The sequence below is a fragment of the Polyergus mexicanus genome, unplaced genomic scaffold, assembly GCF_030449975.1.
Source record: "Polyergus mexicanus isolate NDT 795.1 unplaced genomic scaffold, iyPolMexi1.0 SCAF_23, whole genome shotgun sequence".
NCBI lineage: Eukaryota > Metazoa > Arthropoda > Insecta > Hymenoptera > Formicidae > Polyergus > Polyergus mexicanus.
In genome coordinates, this window is record NW_027223343.1 from 2,043,132 (window position 1) to 2,064,921 (window position 21,790).

The window sequence follows — 21,790 nt, forward strand, 5'->3', positions numbered from 1 at the left end:
ATTACGTACACAACATTTAAATAAAGAAGAAAAGAAAACAATAATGGAAATCTGCCAGGATTTTAGCGACGTGATGCATATCGAAGGAGAACCACTGACATGCACAGATACCGTCGCGCATAAGATTGCAACACAAGCAGATAGCTTACCGGTCAACGTACGGCCTTATCGCCTGCCGGAGAAGCATAAAGAGGAAGTAAATCGACAAGTCCGAGAAATGTTAAGAAATAAAATAATCCGACCAAGCACGAGTCAGTGGAACGCACCGTTATTGGTAGTCCCTAAGAAAGCCGATGCGTCAGGAAAACCGAAATTACGAGTAGTCGTAGATTTCAGAAAATTAAATGATCTAACTATAGGAGATTCATTTCCCCTACCGAATATAACTGATATATTAGATCAGCTGGGAAACGCCAAGTACTTTACAACACTGGATTTAGCATCCGGATACCACCAAATTCCGATGGAAGAAGGCGACAAAGGCAAAACTGCTTTTTCCACACCTCACGGGCATTACGAATACAATAGAATGCCCTTTGGATTAAAAAATGCGCCAGCCACATTTCAAAGGCTAATGAATTCAATACTGATAGGCATACAAGGAATAAAATGCTTGGTATACTTAGATGACATTGTAATCTACGGAGCGAGCTTACAAGATCATAACAAGAGACTCATCGAAGTCCTACGAAGATTGCGAGAAAATAAGCTTAAGCTACAGCCTGATAAATGCGAATTCCTACGAAAAGAAGTGACATATCTAGGTCATATAATTACGGAAAACAGAATATCGCCGGATCCATCTAAACTGGAAGCTGTGAGAAATTTCCCGACGCCTAGAAAAGTAAAAGATATCCAAGCCTTTATAGGATTAGCCGGATATTATAGAAAATTTATTGAAAATTTCTCAAAGATTGCGAAACCACTAACGAAGCTAACGAAAAAGGAAAATAAATTCGAGTGGACTCAGGAACAACAACAAGCATTCGAAATGCTTAAAGAAAAATTAATGACGGCACCCTTATTAAAATATCCAGATTTTGAAAAGGAATTCATAGTAACAACCGATGCATCAGACTATGCAATCGGAGCGATATTATCGCAAGGAAAAATAGGCCAGGATCAACCAATAGCCTATGCCAGTCGAATACTAGCAAAAGCCGAACAAAACTACAATACGACCGAAAAGGAACTATTAGCAATAGTATGGGCCGTTAAACATTTTCGACCGTACTTATACGGGACAAAATTTACGATAGTCACAGACCATAAATCGCTCGTATGGTTATTTAATGTAACCGACCCTGGATCTCGATTAATTAGATGGAGGCTAAAATTAGAAGAATATGATTACGAGATCATACACAAGGCCGGGACAGCGAACAGAAACGCTGATGCACTAAGTCGACACGTGGCGGATATCAACAGCGTCGAGGAGGATGAGAGCCCCGACATGAAGATAACGCGAGAATACACGGAAGACGAGAAGCGACGCATCCTATACGAATATCACGATGCACCTGTGGGAGGGCATCAAGGAAAAGAACGCACGATTAATCGAATTCGCCTAATGCACAACTGGCGAGGATTGACAAAAGATGTCGAAGACTATATAACAAAATGCGAATTTTGTCAAAAAAACAAATTATCGCGAAAATTTAAGGCACCGCTAATAATAACGGACACTGCCGACAAACCTTTTGAAAAATGTGCTTTAGATATCGTAGGTCCACTAACGATTACTAATAATGAAAATAAATATATTTTAACGTTCCAAGATAATCTAACAAAATTTAGTAAAGCAATCCCGATACCGAACCAGGAAGCCGCGACAATCGCAAAAGAATTCGCGACAAAAATAATCTTTGAACACGGTATCCCAGAAAAAATATTAACGGATCAAGGAACAAATTTTTTAAGCGAAATATTTAAAAACACATGTAAATTGTTAAAAATCGAAAAGATTCAAACAACCGCGTATCATCCGGAAAGCAACGGAGCGCTAGAACGATCTCACCGAACGCTAGCCGAATACCTCCGACATTATATAAATGCCGATCAAACGGATTGGGACGAATGGATTCCCTACGCGATGTTTACGTATAATACAACACCGCACACGGCGACAGGGTTCACACCTTTCGAATTAATTTACGGGCACCGGGCAACATTACCGACGACATTGTCGCAACCGCCTAAGCCTACGTATACATACGATGATTACGCGCAAGAATTAAAAGAAAAATTACGCGCCACACAGCAAGTCGCAAAAGAGCATCTAAGAAATGAAAAAATAAAAACCAAAGAAAACTATGATAAAAAGACGAAAGAAATTAAACTTAAGGTAGGAGAAAAAGTCCTCTTGTACGACGAAACAGTTCGCCGAGGACGATCAAAGAAATTGGACTCCCTATGGACCGGACCCTACACAATAATCGAAAAGAATTCGGAAGTGAACTACACGATAAAAAGGGGAAGGAAAACCATACGCGTCCACATAAACCGACTGAAACCGTTCATCGAAAATTAAGGAAGATAAGATAAGAAAATAGGATAAGAAAAAGAAAAACGCATGAATAAAATAAAAATAGAGTAGATGATAAAGGAAACAAAAAAAAAAACAAAAAAAATTAAAGAAGTTCCTACCTTAATGTCCTCCACGACCACGTCCAGCACCGCGACCCAAATTCCACTCCCGCATAGCCTGAAGGAGGGCCTGACCACGACCCGCAGGACGAGACTCAGGGTTAAGGAAACGACCGCGACCCACAAATCGAGGCGCCGGATCCAGACGGAACGCGAGTCCGCGACCTCGATTGATATGGGGCGGCGGCGCGTCCACAGGCACTTCCGGCACAAACGCAACGTCACGATCGACCACCAAATCTGGAAGACCCAGCAAGTCGACCTCGCGAACAAGCGCGGGCGCCGAGAGTTGATCGCGAAAGGAGCGAGCAAAATGGTCGTGCTCCTCCGGATCCTGCCACGCGCGACGTTCGTTATCGTACACCGAATCCTGCCTCACAGCAAAACGAAGCTCACTCGAATTCGGAGCCATGAAAACATAATAAAACAGCGCGAGAGAAAATAAAACGGAAACGCTCAAGACAAGACGACGTCGAAAGACAGACTGAATAAAAGAATGAATAAATAGCATGGAGAGGGCTAGACAAAAGCAAAAGTAGCTGCATATGCATCCAGAGAAAAAAGGAAGTGTACCGCATGATTCTAAGAAATATTATAATATAATACAGAGTTTCTATTACAGGAGTCTGATTACATGGAGCACCTGCAAGGAAACCAAACCCGATACCCAAGGAGAAATAAAAGAATTTAAATATGAGCCGGGTATCTACTTCGAAAAAATGGGCAAGATAAGCCAAATCGAATCCACATGGAAAATGGTGATAAAACTAGACATCGCCGCAATGGACCATCGACATGAACAATTAAGACATGCTCCGGTCAGGGACACCACACTCCTCCCCAATCAACGACCTAATTAATTAAGAGATATAATAAGCGCGAGATGCACCTCGCGAGCGGAAGAAAAAGAGACGACTCGCGAGAGACGACTCGCAGACTACTCGCTCGCTCAATATTATCGAAGTACCGTACGTATCGCGCCCGACTATTATAATCGCGAATAAGTGAAAGTGTATTAAATCTTGCAAAATATACTAAATTATACCTAACGTCCGGGAGTGTCTTATTTCGAGCGTGGATCCTAATCCTTTGGGCGTACAAATCCCAAAAGACCTCTTCCTTAGCGGCTAGAGGCACAACAAAGGCTTTATTTTTGCCGCTGCCGTATATGCAATCTTACGGTAATTTCCTCTCCTCGAAAATCGAGCAAATGTCCTTCTTGATCAACAATGCGTATCGTTAAATCAGTAATGCTCCGTGCGACGATCGGTAGATAAATGATCTGTGCTGGCGTTTCCGATATTTTATATCCTGGCGGCACGCTCGGTGAAAATTCATGTATCGTGTGTACGCGCTTGTTATTGCTGTACGCGCCAGTGGTTACGCTGCATTCTATACGAATAATATTTACGCTAATAATATGTAACGATACCGTTACCAGCCTCGCGGGCCGACCAGCCGCCCGCAATTTTGAGGCTCGGCGCCTATGGCGCCCCTAAGCTTCCACACCCGTGTCGCGGCCCCACCGCGGGGCCGCCCCACCGCGCGCTCCCACCACGCGCCGACTCGCGTGAGTGGGAGGCCGACCGCCGGTATATAAGGCGCTCCGGCAAACGTAGCGTTACCAGTTCCCGATCCCGAGTCCTACCTTGTACAACTCCAGATCCGAAACCTATACCGCGTTACACCAGGCTACGGGCTACCCGTAGTTACGCCGGGCTACCCGGTTGCTGGGACGGCGCACCCTACTACCCCGCGTTAAACCAGGTCACGGGCTACCCGTGGTTATGCCGGGCTTCCCGGTTGCTGGGACGGCGCATCCTACCCCGCGTTAAACCAGGTCACGGGCTACCCGTGGTTATGCCGGGCTTCCCGGTTGCTGGGACGGCGCATCCTACCCCGCGTTAAACCAGGTCACGGGCTACCCGTGGTTATGCCGGGCTTCCCGGTTGCTGGGACGGCGCACCCTACTAGTCGATAAGTTCGCACCGCGTTATACCGTAAGACCGTTTGCATATATACCGTGACCCGTTTGTATCATAAGACCGCTTTGGTCTCCGCGTTCTAGTAACTTCTCGTATCGCTTTGTACATACACCGCGACCTGTTCGTATTATAAGACCACATTGTACATACCGCGACTTTTAACTAGAGAATAAGATAGACTTTAGAATTCCCGCCAGTGTCGCGCCGTTTCTATCTTCACCCCCGGCCCTCAAACTACTACGGGAGCTTCAGTCCTTTTAAGGATAGAACACCGAGAACGCCGACGCCCCGTCCTTTTAAGGATAAGGCAGTCAGGCAGTTGGAATTACACTGAGGGCCCCGCGACACCCCGTAGTGTTTAAGATCTGTACTGTACCAATAATAATAATAATAATCGTAGGTTAATTGCATGCGAACCCCGCGACCGCGGAACACGGCCGTTTGAGCCACGCTCGCTTCCCGGGCTCCACGCGCACAACTGTATACCCGCACCGTTCCCGCATGTTGCTTCGCGCTTAGCTTTAAGTAGTAAGTATCGTTTATAATAACCGCATGAATAAAAAGACTTGTTTAAACCGATCACCCGAAGGTAAAGTAAGTTGGAGTTTCCCCCTTCTCCCGAATCCTGGCACCGGCGAGCCTTGATCCGCGGCGTACGGGAAAGGTGAACCGTTACAAATATTTATTGGTACATCCGATTCATGCCATTTCCGAGGCTGTAATATACGATTCGACGAGAATCTCAACAACGATCCAACGTTGCCCGGTTTACTAAAATTTATTCTATAGACACATTTGATTTCACTTTTTAGCGTATTATGATTAGCGCGAAGCATTATTGGATATTCATCGTGTTCTTCGTCATCAACAATATCGTTGGAATCAACTACGCGTCGATGTCGTAAAATTGCATGTCGGAGATATTCGTTTATAGCGTGTAATTCGTACGTACGATCCCTCGGGAATCGTAATTTCCTTATCGTCGTTATCAAAATAAAATTTATTATTCCAAAAATTCACGTCCGATATCGTATGATACGTTTCAAAGTCCGTTAAACCAAGCTCGTAATCGCCATCGTCTAAATCTATAGCCGGAAAGTAACTTACAGCAAGCGCGCTACTCTTGCCGGTCAACGTAAGTGTAAGTGACATGCTGGAAAACTGTCAAACGAATACTGAGTCGCGATGGTGAATTGTCAGGCTTTAAATTTATATCGATCATCGACCGTTTGAAGAAATCCAAGACACAATTGTCCACAAATACTTTGATTATAATTTTGATAGGCTGTGTGATTGTATTCTATATTTGCAACATTCTGTCCAAAATATCGCACTAATTCCTTGGGCGGTCGCAGATTTCCAAAACTATCGAAATATACTACACGATCTCCCCTCTTTGCTTACGCAACCCAATGAGTACCGGAACCATCGACCTCATCCAAATTGACGATACCGCTCTCATTTCGTCGTACACCGTTTATCGGTAAATTATTGCGCATTAAAACACCTCTAAAAAATTGTATACGCATACGTCTTGCAAGCTGTTCCAATTGTACATTGGTTGTTACACCGGCAGGCATTTTTATTTTGACATTTTTTTTTTCTTGGCTGCTGTTGAGAACCCTCGTCCACGCTTGTATGGAGCGAGATAAAGTCCGTGACCTTCCATGGCGCGATTATGACGCTGCATTTCTTCGAGCTGACGTTGCGTCGCCTTGCTATCGTTCACCGCCTTCGCGATTCCCGCTACTCCGCCAGCCAACGAACCGAGAACCCCCAATAATGGTAAAATTGGTAAGATACCACCGCGCTTCGCTATAGGAAGTATTCGTTTTTTCGCAGTCTTTTTCTTCATCGATGATTTTTTTGTTTTCAGCCCCATACCGAATTTTGTCTTTGCCTTCATAGCCGCCCAAACAGCTGTAGCGGCTGCTCTTTCGCCAAGAGTCGAATCTCTCGCGGTAATACGCGTTCGCGCTTTCGTAGCGAGTATATTATCCGCAACGTGTCGTTGACCAAGATCGTTGCTTCGGGAATAAGCTATGTCGTGCTCGCGACACGCGGCATCCAATGGATTGATACCTCGATCGCCTCTAGCCAATCGTGTTTCTAAATGAGTTCCTGGTCCGCAAAACTGATAGCCTGGAATATGTAATTCGATAGGAAGTGCGTTTATCGCACGATTTAACAAACTGCTACCTCTTATAATTTTTGCTGACATTTGTCACAATTTTTTATTAACGGTGTTGGACCGTCGAAATGTGTTTGTTGCCACGACAAATTATAATGTCGCGTGCATCGACGATACTGTTGAACCTCTGAGTCAGCTTTTATATGTTCGGGAAGCTTGTCCCACAATTGTTCCACGTAGCTACCAAAGTCTCGCAGTAAAACAATCTTGGAGATAATCTGTAACTGCTCGGTGGTAAACTCGAGAATATCGCTGTCAACCGATAGAAGAAGAAACATTTTTGAGACTGAGCGGTTTCGATTCGGTGCGCCTCTATAAATAGGGCCCCGATGACTCATTTTCCAAAATCTGATTTGAGATTCGCGAGAGCAAACATGCGGTTCGCGCGACAAGCGACGATAATCAAAGTGATAAATTTTGATGATAAAACACGAGTAATGTCCGAGAAAGAAATACGCAAGCATGGAAACATGCTGCCGACTACTATACGCGGTATCATTTGCGGTCCTTCGAATTGCGGTAAGACTAACGTGTTGATAAGTTTGATAGAAAGTCCACACGGTGTACATTTCGAGAATGTGTACGTATATTCGAAATCGCTTCAACAACCGAAATATCGATACTTGGAAAATTTGAAAAACAGCTGCTCGTGGAAGAATTGCATGCTCCAGCGAGAAAAAATTTCCCACGTAGACGTGTCATAGTACGCGGATACGACGATCTGTGGCAGGCGGACGTGGTCGAGATGCGTCTATATGCACGATTCAACAAAGGCTACAACTATATACTCACAGTTATCGATGTGTTGAGCAAGTATGCGTGGGCTGTACCGCTCAAGAGTAAGAGTGGAAACGAGACGGCTGATGCTATCGCAAAGATAATTCGAGACGATGGAAGATGTCCGAAAAATTTTCAAACCGACAGAGGAAAAGAATTTTACAATGCAAATGTACAGAAACTCGTGAAGAAACACAGCATTAATCATTATTCGACGTACTCTATTATGAAAGCCTCGGTCGTGGAACGATTCAACCGAACGTTAAAGAGCAATATGTGGAAAATGTTTACGTTTAATGGAAATTACAAGTGGATCGACGCGTTGTCCCGGCTCGTTAGAGAGTACAATGCGCGAAAACATCGCACTATCGGCATGAGACCTATCGATGTTACCCCCGCGATCGCCGATAAACTTTTAAATACGGTATACAACAACGTAAAGATTGCGGCACCGGCAAGATTCAAAGTAAGCGATCCGGTACGCGTGAGTAAATTCAAGACCATTTTTGACAAAGGTTATACGCCAAATTGGTCGACCGAAGTGTTTAAGATCGTTAAAGTGCAGAAAACTAATCCCGTGACCTATGTACTCAAAGATTCGCGCGGAAATGCCGTCACCGGTGGATTTTACGAATATGAGTTACAACGCGTTGCCAATCCCGACATTCATCTCGTGGAAAAGGTAATACGCAAAAAGGGTGACGAGGTTTATGTGAAATGGCTGGGATTTGATGCAAAGCACAATTCTTGGATACATAAAAATAATATATTATAAATATGTTAACAATAATACATAATATTAAAGATATTTTACAAATATATAAACAAAATTGTACACTTTATAAAATATATACATATAATTTACAATAAATATACATATAATTTTAATTTACAATAAATATACGTAATGTTTTATTTACAATAAATATACATGATTTTTATTTACAACGGTATTTTGTAATGTCCCCACGGTAACGTGTCTGTGGTTTCGGGTACGAGATACCGCTTGTCATCGTACGGACTTAGAGCAATTTTTGTCTCGCGAATAGTGTATACTTCGTGTAATTAAGTTCTTATACAAGACTGCTGACGCGTCATTTCAATCTCTTCGTTCAAACACCGCGTGTAATCGTTGAACGTTATCGTTCTCGCGACGACGTTACTCTTGACACCTTTTACCTTTTTTTGTGTCTTTCTTACCATCTACTCGCAACGCGTACATTTTTGTCCTAAGCCCGACGAATTCGGTCATGATGGCGCCATTATTTTCATCCTTCATTAAACCCGGTATCTTTTTATTCGCGAGCGGTATACCGTACACATTGTCCACCGCATAATCGCTGGTATCGAATCTGTCGACGTTGCGCTTTATATTCTCATATACATCTTCACACTCGATGTGATATATGAGACTGTCGGTGTCGGTGTACATGACTTTACATTTCTCTCGATACATAGGTATCATATAATCGTGGTGAAACTCGTACAAACATATCTTGGATATGTCGAGTATACACATACCCACGTAGATTGGTTTATTAAATTTCACCTCGAGATTGCGCAATTCAACGGCGATCAGATTCTCCGAAAACACGCTTCTACTATGAAAATTTGGTTTTGCGATCATCGCCTCTGCGCCATATCTTCCATCCCAATGTGTCACGAGCTTAATATTAACGTGATTACGCACATTTTCCATCGTTTTGCCAAATACCGCATTATTCATTAATTTATATAAATTTTTTTCAAAATCATTTTTCGCGAGTGTTCGGAATTGTGTATTGAGTTCGATATAACTGCGAGGCCATGGAGATTGCGAAAACTGTAATATTCGATGTATTTTTGTAACGCGAAGTCCGTGTCGCGTGCATTGCTGCAGGTTGCGGTAATGTATTACGTAACGTTTCTTATCGTATAAGGTTGCGAGCAGCTTATCCTGCCGCTTACCAGGTGGTTTGTCGCGTGTCGGGCAAAACGGTAGATCAGTGTGCGCATCGTGAACACGTTGCGGATACTCGAGATCGACTTCAAGGATGTAGCCTATAGGCGAATCGAGCGCGATCGATGATGTATCAAAATCGGATACGTCGTCGACCCATCGAAAATCTGCATAGGGCAAGGGTTGGCACATTGCCCATCCGTACAAATTATTTACATCAAAGTACGTAAGATACGTTGAAGGTTTCGATGGGTCGTACGACTGTATATACTTGTTATTAGCATGTGCGTATCTGTTGGAACATTGACTCAAACCACCACGTATTCCGCGTTCGATAAATAAAACCATGTCGATATCCGTAAGCAATTCGAATGTAATATTTGTATGCTTCAACATGGCGTCCCACGTATATCCGGGAAGAGTGTAGTAATACGCGGGGTCGAGCCCATAACTTTTAATACAACTCTCGCGGAAATTTTCAAAAATGTCTGCTAATAACAAAACATCAATTTTGAGATACAAGTCGCTATATTCGCCCAGCGTTCGAATGGAGAACCGCTCCCACACGTTCTCGGCGTGCGCGTAATCGCTCTCGGATATCGTGTCACCGGTCAAGGAACTGTAAAATGATTCGCGCGGCGGTAAACACGTATCTTGCAACCTGTCGACGCAGTCAATATATTCGTACGGAAAGACGCCCTTCCGTGTTAATAAATTGAAATTGTCATTCGATAAATTTTGAAATTCAGATTTTAAAATTTTGAGTTTGTCTTTATTCAAGAATGATGCCAATTTATCGAGACTAGCTGTGAGAAATTTATACGAATCGATAAAACGCAATTTAATATGATGTTTTGATTTCTCTTCGGTAAGATTAACATTTTTCGTAAATGATATATATTTTTCCTTTGTTATTGGAAGTAACTTGATTCTCCCCTCGAACGCTGTAGCTATTTCCTTGATAATGAAGTGCGCGTCGTAACCGGATAAATTATGAAAAACTATTGGAATGCAAAAAGAATCTTTATAATTTAGATTACAATTTGAATGCGCGGGACCTCTGTATCGCCCGGTCAGATGGCAATGATCGCGTACGCGTGTATCATCTTGTACAAATGGTTTCTCGCAAATGTGGCATTGTGTCGCGCTATGAAAATTTTCCCATTCATCAGATGTTAAATTTACCATGGGGACATTAGCCGATAAAATACTTTTTACACGCAGTGCTAAATTTTTAAGTTCTTCGACGAACCATGATATGCAATCGATATCGCGACGAGAATGATACGCGGATAACGAATCATCGTACGAACAATGTACATAATATGCTAAGCTAAATACTTTGTGATGTTGGTAGTTTCTCTCTTCCTCCGTCTTCTCTAAAACGCACTCCAGATCGGCGTACACGACGAAAGGAAGCCGCTCCTTCCGATTATAGTTGTTGAACGTGAGCCACTTGTCCTTATCGCTCGGTAATCGGATAGCGCACTCGTTCATCTCGCGACAGTCCACCGTATGTGATTGTAACTTGTCGTTCGAGCCAAAGTAGTGCAAACATCTGTAAAAGAAATATTTTTTAATTTTTGTTCAAAGATTTCTGTAATATAATTTATTAAATATATACGTACCGATCGCAGATATATTTCTTGTGTTCTTTTTTGCTCAATTGCGAGCTCACGAGGCGGGATAGATTCTTGATCCACGCGAAATGTCCAACGTTGTTGTCTTCCACGTACAACAGGTTGACGTGTTTGTCTTTTTTCAGCTCACTCAGACGTATCGGGACAATGTTCTTTTCCTCGATACTATATACATTGATTGAGATATTGTTGGCATGTTCGAATTTTTTAATTTGATTCACAGTCACTGGAAACTCAATGTCCTGGAGATTCAGCACTGTCGTGTAATGTGGGTACGAAGATTCCCGATAAACATGATCTTCAGTTGGATATAGAGCGGCGACCACAGACCACGCGAAACACGCATTGTCATTAGATTGCACGTTGATTACCGCTCTCTTCATCGTTATTTCTCGCGGTAATTTTATGTGGCATCCCGCGCGCAATGGATTATATTTATTTATATTTACATTTAAATCGAGTATTCGCGATAATGCCCACCCGCTATCGCGTTCTTGAAATTCTTCGAGCGATGCTAGAGTGGGCTCGATAACGCGCCGCTCGTACCATTCGCGTAAATCGGATGTGCGAAAGAGTTTATAGTTTCTCGTATTGATACTTTTATTTGCGCGTTTATCACCCGTCACAAATTCACCATTGAACACTGTATTAATTTTCACACTAAAGTGTTTTTTCAGCATGGTTTGCACGTGTTCGAGCACAATGTCTTTAGCATCCCCGAAAAATTGACGAGGCTCGATGTGATTATGATTTATAACCGCACCAGTCAATATGCGGCTCTCGAACGCCGTATCGATCTCTCGCCAAATTAATCCGTGTTGCCGCGTGCTGCATCCTGCACCCGCGTGTACAAAACGTGTGCGTAACGAGTTCTTCAATCCCTCGAGTCGTGCAATTCGGGCAATCAGCGATTGTCGAATCCCAATCGATAATCGTGGACGTTTGATTCGACTTTGTCCTTCTAATGATTCGATATATTCGTCGCATCGTTGCTCCCACGCAACGTACTCCTCTATCGAATTCACCCTTGCAGATTGCTCGCGTAGATTTCGTTCGGCATTGTTTTCCGCCATATTTCCAAATTTATACAAAAAATTTTTTGCTAACAAGATGTGCTTATTAACAGCTCTTGTCTCGGAACTCTTGGCGAAAATACTGACAGGGTGTGCCTCTTTACCATGATTTTATATTCTATCTTGATGTTTCTTTCCATCATGTGTGTCTAAATCTTTATTTCGCGATTTGTCACATACATTTTGGCTAATGTCGATTATTGCATTTTGTCGTCTAGAGCTGATGTCAAATCCCAGATGTATCGCAAGTTTCAAATTACATGCAGCTGTCCAATGTTAGTGCAATTTAATCATGAGGATTATCCTTATATATTATAGGATTTTGTCATGTTTTGACACGCGCGTTTGAAATCTGATATCTATAGGCGATGTCATCGCGAAGCAGCCGCACATCGGCGCTTGCAAATTTTATATTACGTTGCATTTTTGTGCATTCGGCTAAATCTCACACCTGGTGATGATGTCATCGCGAAGCAGCCGTATATCGGCGCTTGAATGGAAAAATTGAAAAAAATATCGCGTCATCAATAATCCCCCACCACATTGCAATTTTGAAACGCTAGTACATATTTTAAATATGTTCAATACGTTCAGTATTGCATCAACCACTTGTGTGAAAGGTTCATATAAAAATGTATCCCACTGAAGGAAGCCGCATGAATTATTACGTTCCGATTCAAGATGCTGATGAAACTTCACCGTATAAGAAGAAATGTAACAAGTAAGTTTTAATTAACTTGAATATTTTTTATACTTTTTAAATATTTTTTATACTTTTTAAATATTTATATAAATAATATTGTTTTTACTCCCTAGCATTTCATCCGAGTCTCGTCGCGCGGTTCGTATACTCGGAAGACGATACGCCTTAACTCCGACGTCGTACAAATATTTGGACATTGGAATAAACGTTGGAGCTGTATCTTGCGTGGAATTGGTTCTCGGCGATAATCGGGGCAATCAAATAATATTGCCTTTTGAAACGTGGAAATCGCTAATGCAGAAACGTGCGGACATTGAACGACTTCTACAATCGGCTGAAATCCCATTGCGGATTCGAGATTTGACATTCGAAGTGGTTAAAATATCTGATTCGAATATTATAAAAATTGGATTATCAAATAATTCTTTATATATGAAGCCGCCAACTCTATTCTATTTATTCGATTTTGAAAAATGTATAGATCATATGTATTACTGGTTATGCGAAAATACGCATATTGTAAATGAAAAATTCAAACAATTTGTAACTGTTTTACAACAGAATAATTTCACTAATGTATGCGACGCTACAAAAACTATACATGAAAGTGATATGTTTAACAGCGAATCGCTCATAGATTGCGAGTTATTGACATGTGCTGTAAATGATATTCTTCACGAGGCTTGTAATAAATAAGTTATTTTACTAATTATCTGTGAATTTAATTATTTATCCCATTCTTTATGCATGAATAAAAACGGTGTAATAGATATGCACAGTTTGCAAAATTTAACTTGCGGATGCGGACGCCTCGCGCTATCTCTGTCACACCTACTCGCGGCATCGTACCTTCGCGTTCCCTCTTCCCCGCGGCCCCGCACCTACCGTTCCGCAGCGTTCCCCCTCCCCTCACCGCGGACCCCGCGCCGACCGTTCCGTCGCGGTCCCCTCCCCCTCATCGCGGACCCCGCGCCTACCGTTCCGCCGCGGTCCCCTCCCCCTCTCCGCGGACCCCGCGCCTACCGTTCCGCCGCGGTCACCCTTCCCCTCTCCGCGGACCCCGCGCCTACCGTTCCGCCGCGGTCCCCCTTCCCCTCTCCGCAGACCCCGCGCCTACCGTTCCGCCGCGGTCCCCCTTCCCCTCTCCGCAGACCCCGCGCCTACCGTTCCGCCGCGGTCCCCTCCCCCTCATCGCGGACCCCGCGCCTACCGTTCCGCCGCGGTCCCCCTTCCCCTCTCCGCAGACCCCGCGCTTACCGTTCCGCCGCGGTCACCCCCGCGTGACGTCATTCCCACCCCCATGACGTCATTCCGACCCCCGCGATGTCATACCCCCGTGACGTCATACTCATCCCCCTGACGTCATACCCCCGTGACGTCATACCCCCCCTGACGTCATTCTCACCCCCGTGGCGTCATACCCCCCGTGACGTCACCCCCCTCCACCCTCCCGTGACGTCATACCCTCCGCCGGTTTCCCCTCGCCCCTCACCCCCCTCAGAGGACCTGTCTTAGAACCGGCCCACTATCACTACTTCAAGCGTATCTGAAAGGGGCGCAATCGGCCTAGAATTTAGACACGCTTCGATTCTGCATAGTAAAGTCGAGAATTCCTCGAATGTGAGCATGTGATTCCCCAAAACGCGACGCAAATGAGTTTTGACGCTCCGTACGCCCGCCTCCCACAATCCGCCGAAGTGTGGGGCGGAGGGAGGAATGAAATTCCACGATATTTTATCGGAGGCCGTTAAGTTCAAGAAATTCGGATTTCGTACTGCTGACCGGTACGCGACGGTCATTTCTCGGTCCGCTCCGACGAACGTGGTCCCGTTGTCCGAATACATTGATTGTGGTAAACCGCTGCGAGCGCAAAATCGAGAGTAAGCATTTAAAATGCTTGAGTGGAATAGTCGTTTACTAACTCCAAATGTATTGCTTTTGTCGCAAGGCAGATAAATAGTGCGATATATGCTTTACGCGACGTACCTCGTCCAGCGGAAGCGCGAACTTGCACGGGTCCTGCGTAATCCAGGCCGCAATGCAAAAAACAGCGGACTGTCGCTGTCACGCGAGTTTCGGGAAGATCTCCCATGATTTGTGTGGGAGTCGCGGCTCGTTCGCGAGTACATACAACACATTTGTGGATGACAGACTTTACCATGTCACGAGCGCGAAGTATCCAGAAATCGCGACGCAGAATATTTAGCGTGAGTTGCGGTCCGGCATGTAACGCTCGTAAATGAGTTTGATTCACAATCAATGTAACGAGAGGATGAGATGAGAGAAGCGTCGGATGTCGAACTGACGTTGGCAACGGGGTTTTGTTAAGTCGTCCACCCACGCGTAGAATCCCGTCCCGATCGAGGAACGGTCGAAGTGAGAGAAGTGAACTTCTCGACGAGAGGCTCTTATTTTTTGAAAGCGCGTTTATTTCCGTCGGAAATAATTCAGCTTGAATTTTCTTAATCCAGAAAAGTCTGGCCGTGTTACAATCGGATGCAGAAAGGAGTGGTCTTCACTTGGACACAGTACAATTGGACACGGTGCAAATGGACACGTTACAAATGGACACGAGATTGTGCACACGGTTCAATTGGACACAGTGCATTTGGACACAGTAATTTTGGATACAGTAGCTTTTGGACACATAAGAAAATACGCATCGTTTACTTGGACACCGCTCAATTGGACATTGTTCATTTGGACACCGTTCGTTTGGACACAGAAAGATGCGCACCGTTCATTTGGACACCGTTCGTTTGGACACCGTTATTTGCCCACCGTTCGTTTGGACACCGTTCATTTGCCCACCGTTCGTTTGGCACCGTTCATTTGCCCACTGTTCGTTTGGACACCGTTCATTTGCCCACCGTTCGTTTGGACACCGTTCATTTGCCCACCGTTCGTTTGGACACCGTTCATTTGTACACAGAAACATGCGCACTGTTTGTTTGAATATGTAACAGATGGAGAGAAATAAAAATCATTTTGGGAAAATATAATCAGTATTCTTATAACACTTTATACTGGTAAATCTATGTAAAATATGAAATCGTGAAAAGGAGATACATTTGAAGGTTATAATATCTGTCAAAATAAAATATATTCATACTTATATATCTCTGATACTGATGTCATTAATTTTACATTGCTTTTAGCACTTTGTTTAGCCTTTCGCATATTTGGATGTCATGCATGGATACAGTGGGTTCCGCCCCCCCCTGCGGGGGGGCTCCACTTCCGGAAGATATAACCTAACCCAAACCTATTTCTTATTTAAAACAAAAATTTGGTGTGGATTACGTCGTATAATTTAAATCAAATTTTGGTGTCCAAACGAACGGTGGGCAAATGAACGGTGTCCAAACGAACGGTGGACAAATGAACGGTGTCCAAACGAACAGTGGGCAAATGAACGGTGTCCAAACGAACGGTGGGCAAATGAACGGTGTCCAAACGAACGGTGGGCAAATAACGGTGTCCAAACGAACGGTGTCCAAATGAACGGTGCGCATCTTTCTGTGTCCAAACGAACGGTGTCCAAATGAACAGTGTCCAATTGAGCGGTGTCCAAGTAAACGATGCGTATTTTCTTATGTGTCCAAAAGCTACTGTATCCAAAATTACTATGTCCAATTGAACCGTGTGCAAAATCTCGTGTCCATTTGTAACGTGTCCATTTGCACCGTGTCCAATTATACTGTGTCCAAGTGCACCACTCCCGCAGAAAAAGCGATGCTTCTCGATGCTGGATATTGAGACGATAGTAGCGAGAACGTCGACGAGCGGTTACGCTTACACAAGCTGATGAATTTAAATATATACGCGGTGACGCGAATAAGTTTGGGCCAAGATGAATATCTTGAGGTGAGGTCCCACGTAACGTGAGGTTGTGAGCATTGAAGAGAATTAATTTTTTCTTCAAGAGGGGCTTCCGGTGAAACATACGATTCGTTGCGCGGCAATTGATCGGAAGTGGATTGTAGCCATGGAGGGCCTTGCCACCATAGCTCCCGATGAATAATTTCATCGCCGTATATTCCGCGCGAAGCGCAATCCGCGGGGTTTTCCTCCGTTGGTACGTGTCGCCATTCGACGTCTGGAAGACGAGTTTGAATGTCATTTACGCGATTTGCGACAAAAGTCTTCCATCGGGATGGAGGTTGACTTACCCACGCGAGCACGATCGTAGAATCTGTCCAGCAATAACACGGAAGATTTTTGTAACCGTTCGATTCGCGAACAAACTCGACAAGTCGCGAGAGTAACACGGCTGCGGATAATTCCAAACGTGGTATACTGAGAGGTTTTAACGGCGCGACCTTTGATTTTCCGACGAGCAGCGTTGTCGTGATGTTGCCTGCTGACGAAATGGTTTTAAGATAGACGCATGCGGCATAGGCATATGTAGATGCATCAGCGAATCCGTGTATTTCGGCGTGATTTGTGTCCGATCCGAGACCGACCTAGCGCGTTATTCGCGAATTACTGAGATGCGAGAGCCGAGAGTAAATTTCTATCCATTTAGTTATGTGTGGCTCGGAAATAACATCATCCCAATCGATTTTTAGTCGCCAGAGTTGCTGCATGAAGATTTTCGCGGTAATCGTAACCGGAGTGACCCAGCCGAGTGGATCGTAGAATTTGGCTATCGCGGACAAGATCTTACGCTTGGTCTCTGGGACATTATCCGTCAATGATACGCGAAATTCAAAAGTGTCGTTTGTAGGATTCCATCCGATTCCGAGTATTTTAATTTGTTCGTCTTCAGCCAGAGGTTTTTTCGTTGCTAAACCGTGATCCGCTCTGTCGATATCCTCAAGAAGAGAGGGTGAATTGCTAGCCCATTTCCGTAATACGAATCCGCCGCGTTTTAACATTGAGTTTAATTGATCGCGCGCTTGCCGAATTCGAGTCGTATCATCAGCTCCGAATAGCAAGTCGTCGACATAAATGTTATCGCGTAGGATAGAAACCGCGAGCGGAAATTGCTGACCTTCATCTCGGACTAATTGTTTTAATACCCGAAGGGCAAGAAAGGGCGCACAGGCCATTCCATACGTCACCGTGAGAAGTTGATAATCGATAAGCGGTTCCGATTGCGATCGTTTCCACAGAATAAGCTGATAATTAGTATCGCGAGGATCGACCAGAATTTGGCGATACATTTTCGCGATGTCGCATAAATACGGGAGTGGTGCACTTGGACACGTGTATAATTGGACACGGTGCAAATGGACACGTTACAAATGGACACGAGATTTTGCACACGGTTCAATTGGACACAGTGCATTTGGACACAGTAATTTTTGATACAGTAGCTTTTGGACACATAAGAAAATACGCATCGTTTACTTGGACACCGCTCAATTGGACACTGTTAATTTGGACACCGTTCGTTTGGACACAGAAAGATGCGCACCGTTCATTTGGACACCGTTATTTGCCCACCGTTCGTTTGGACACCGTTCGTTTGGACACCAAAATTTGATTTAAATTATACGACGTAATCCACACCAAATTTTTGTTTTAAATAAGAAATAGGTTTGGGTTAGGTTATATCTTCCGGAAGTGGAGCCCCCCCGCAGGGGGGGGGCGGAACTCACTGTATCCATGCATGACATCCAAATATGCGAAAGGCTAAACAAAGTGCTAAAGCAATGTAAAATTAATGACATCAGTATCAGAGATATATAAGTATGAATATATTTTATTTTGACAGATATTATAACCTTCAAATGTATCTCCTTTTCACGATTTTATATTTTACATAGATTTACCAGTATAAAGTGTTATAAGAATACTGATTATATTTTCTCAAAATGATTTTTATTTCTCTCCATCTGTTACATATTCAAACAAACAGTGCGCATGTTTCTGTGTACAAATGAACGGTGTCCAAACGAACGGTGGGCAAATAACGGTGTCCAAACGAACGGTGTCCAAATGAACGGTGCGCATCTTTCTGTGTCCAAACGAACGGTGTCCAAATGAACAGTGTCCAATTGAGCGGTGTCCAAGTAAACGATGCGTATTTTCTTATGTGTCCAAAAGCTACTGTATCAAAAATTACTGTGTCCAAATGCATTGTGTCCAATTGAACCGTGTGCACAATCTCGTGTCCATTTGTAACGTGTCCATTTGCACCGTGTCCAATTGTACTGTGTCCAAGTGAAGGCCACTCCATGAATACACGTACTTATAGCGTCGCCATTGTAATATTACCGATATGAGATCGGTTTGCAATTTAGGACCAGCGTGTAAGTGGTCGTTTAGAGATGTGCCGTTTGACGTAACGCTTGAAGCGTTGAAAACTACGCGAAGACGCGTGGTTGAGCTGCTTTCCCGGATCACCCCGTGATGCGGGAGGTAGACAGCTGGTTCTATGTCACCTTGCGGCATCGGCACTGGCCGCATGTGCCCAAGACGTTCATATTCGGAAATAAAGTCGAAATATTCTTTCGCGACCTCGGGTTTCTCGTGGAGTCTCCGGACTAGCGAATTTAACATTTTTTCGGCGCGAAATCTTGATTTACCAATATCGATCGGAGGGCTCGTTTTGAACGGCAGGCGCACAATGTACCGGCCGTCGGAGTCGCGATAATGCGTCGAGCTGAAATGTTCTTCACACTGTTTTTCTTGCGGCGTAAGAATTGATTGTCGTGGGAGTTCTTCAATCTCCCAAAAGCGACGAAGTTCCTCTTCGAGAGAGGGAGAGCTTATAGTATGATGAGCGGAAATGCTACCGCGATCGCAATGACTGAAAGTCATTGTCGATTGAGAGGGATCGTTCCTCTCGAGCGACGTGAGAGGTCCCGAGATTATCCATCCGAAAATGGAATTCTGAGCGAATGGTTGCCCGACGCTTCCTCTGTGAATACCGTCGCGAATGATATCGCTATAGAGATCGGCTCCGATTATGATATTTATAGGATCGGAACTTGTCGGATCCGAATCTGCTCGCGGTAAGTCGGAGAGATACGACAGTGACGAGAGATCCACGTGTCTTCTCGGGGTGTAAGAGGTTAGCGACTTTAGAATGAGCGCGGTTGTGGACAGCGACGGAACGAGAGATTTCCGATGAGAAATAAAGATGTGTGTCGCATGTTGAAAAGTCCCCGCGTTTATCCCGCCGACGGCGGAAACGGAGATCGGCATGCGAATTCGTTTTAAGCGCAAGATTTGCGCTAAACTTTCCGAAATGAATGTCATTTCAGAGCCCTGATCGAGGAGAGCTCGAACGACAGCGGTGCGGCCCGACGGACTGCGAATTGTTACCCAGGCCGTCGCCAAGAGCACGGGTTTCCGTCGTCGCATTACAGTTGAGGCGCTTAACGAATTTACCTCCGGCGCCGCATCCGACGCTTGAGGCGACGAGCAATTAGAAGGTGCTTTTTTCAAAGCACTTGAGCTAGAGTCCGAGTCAACGTGTAGCATCGAATGATGCTTTTTGTGACAAACCCGACAAGAATATTTACTTCTGCATTCATGTGTGGAATGCCTTGCGCTCAAACAATTGAAACAACGTTTTTGTTGCTTGACGATATCGCGACGTTGACTCGCATTTTTGCTCACGAACGTAGGACATGCATGAATAAAATGTCGAGCTGGACACAGCGAGCACTGCGATTGTGCATTAGTGGATGCGGTTGCGGCATGAACTCGCGAGGCTGCGATTGGTTTTACACCGGGTTTAACGGCTGACACTGGAGCGGATGCCATTAAAGCGCGAGTGCGAGACTTAATAAAGTTGCTTAAAGTCTCGTACGACGGCGGGACATCTGTATTGCTTATGCTTATTTCCCACGCTTTTCGCGTTAACGGATCTAATTTTTGTACAAGGATATGAACGACAAGATCTTCCCAGAATTCCTCCGGTTTTCTATCGAGGGCTTTTAATGATGCCATTGCGATACTAGCTTTGTCGTATAAAGTCTGCATTTCGGTGGCAGATTCGCGCGAGATGGATGATAAGCCGAGCAATTACGAAAGATGTTTATTTATCGACCGCTTTTTGTCATCGTACCGTGAGGTCAACGCTTTTCACGCTATCTCAAAATTCGCGGCCGTTATAGAAATATTCGCGATACAGTCCAGCGCGCTACCCTTAAGGCACGATGATAAAAAGTGCATGCGAGCGAAATTATTTAGATCCGAATTTTCACGAATTAGTGTTGTAAATCGATCGCGAAATTGTTCCCATTCGTCGTAATTGCCGTCGAACGGAGGCAATTTAATGGGCGGAAGATGCGATAACGAAAACGCGGATGCGTCCGCGTGCAGCCTCGTCGAGGAAAGAGATGGGTTTGGACTCACGACCGGTTCCATTTCCTCCAGGATCTCCGCCATGTGGTCCATTGCGGTTTGATAAACTGCGGACGTCGAGTCGAACTGCTTGTCCTTGAAGTATGCAAAGGACGACCGGGTCGCTTCCGGGATCCTCTGCATTACGTCGGCATGTCCGTTAGAGAATTGAAGCCAGACTTCCTTTAGCGATGAAATCCTCAAGCGCACCTTAGCTGGAGTTAGATTGCTTCTCCCGATTTTTTTGAAGTTCTCGAGGTAGCGTTCTATGGAACGCTGATACTGCTGCTGAAGTATGAAGTGCTCTGCCATCGTGGATGTGTCAGAATATCACTCACTCGCGAACGTATCCTCCACACACGCTTCTATCCGGCTCGAAGGACCAACATGTTCGGGAGTCGACCTCGACGAAGTCGCCCGAATCTTTAGAGACGCTCAGAAATGAGCGAGAAGCAGTGTGTTACGCGAATCCGTAGATCCGCTGGAGGATAAGGAGAATGAGAAACGATTTGAATGCGGCTTGTTTTGATTA

The 21,790-nt window shown here is 44.5% G+C and overlaps 1 protein-coding gene across 1 annotated transcript; it reads right to left on the reverse strand.

The window, feature by feature from the left end:
* Positions 1–4,868: 4,868 nt before the first annotated feature.
* Positions 4,869–20,895, reverse strand: LOC138942752 (uncharacterized). Its single transcript, XM_070313220.1, has 4 exons — positions 19,180–20,895; positions 17,505–18,077; positions 16,903–17,420; positions 4,869–5,001 (listed from the first exon to the last, which is right to left on the reverse strand). Exons 1-4 carry the CDS (start codon positions 20,893–20,895, stop codon positions 4,869–4,871), a joined length of 2,940 nt encoding a protein of 979 aa, XP_070169321.1.
* Between the last annotated feature and the right edge of the window lie 895 nt (positions 20,896–21,790).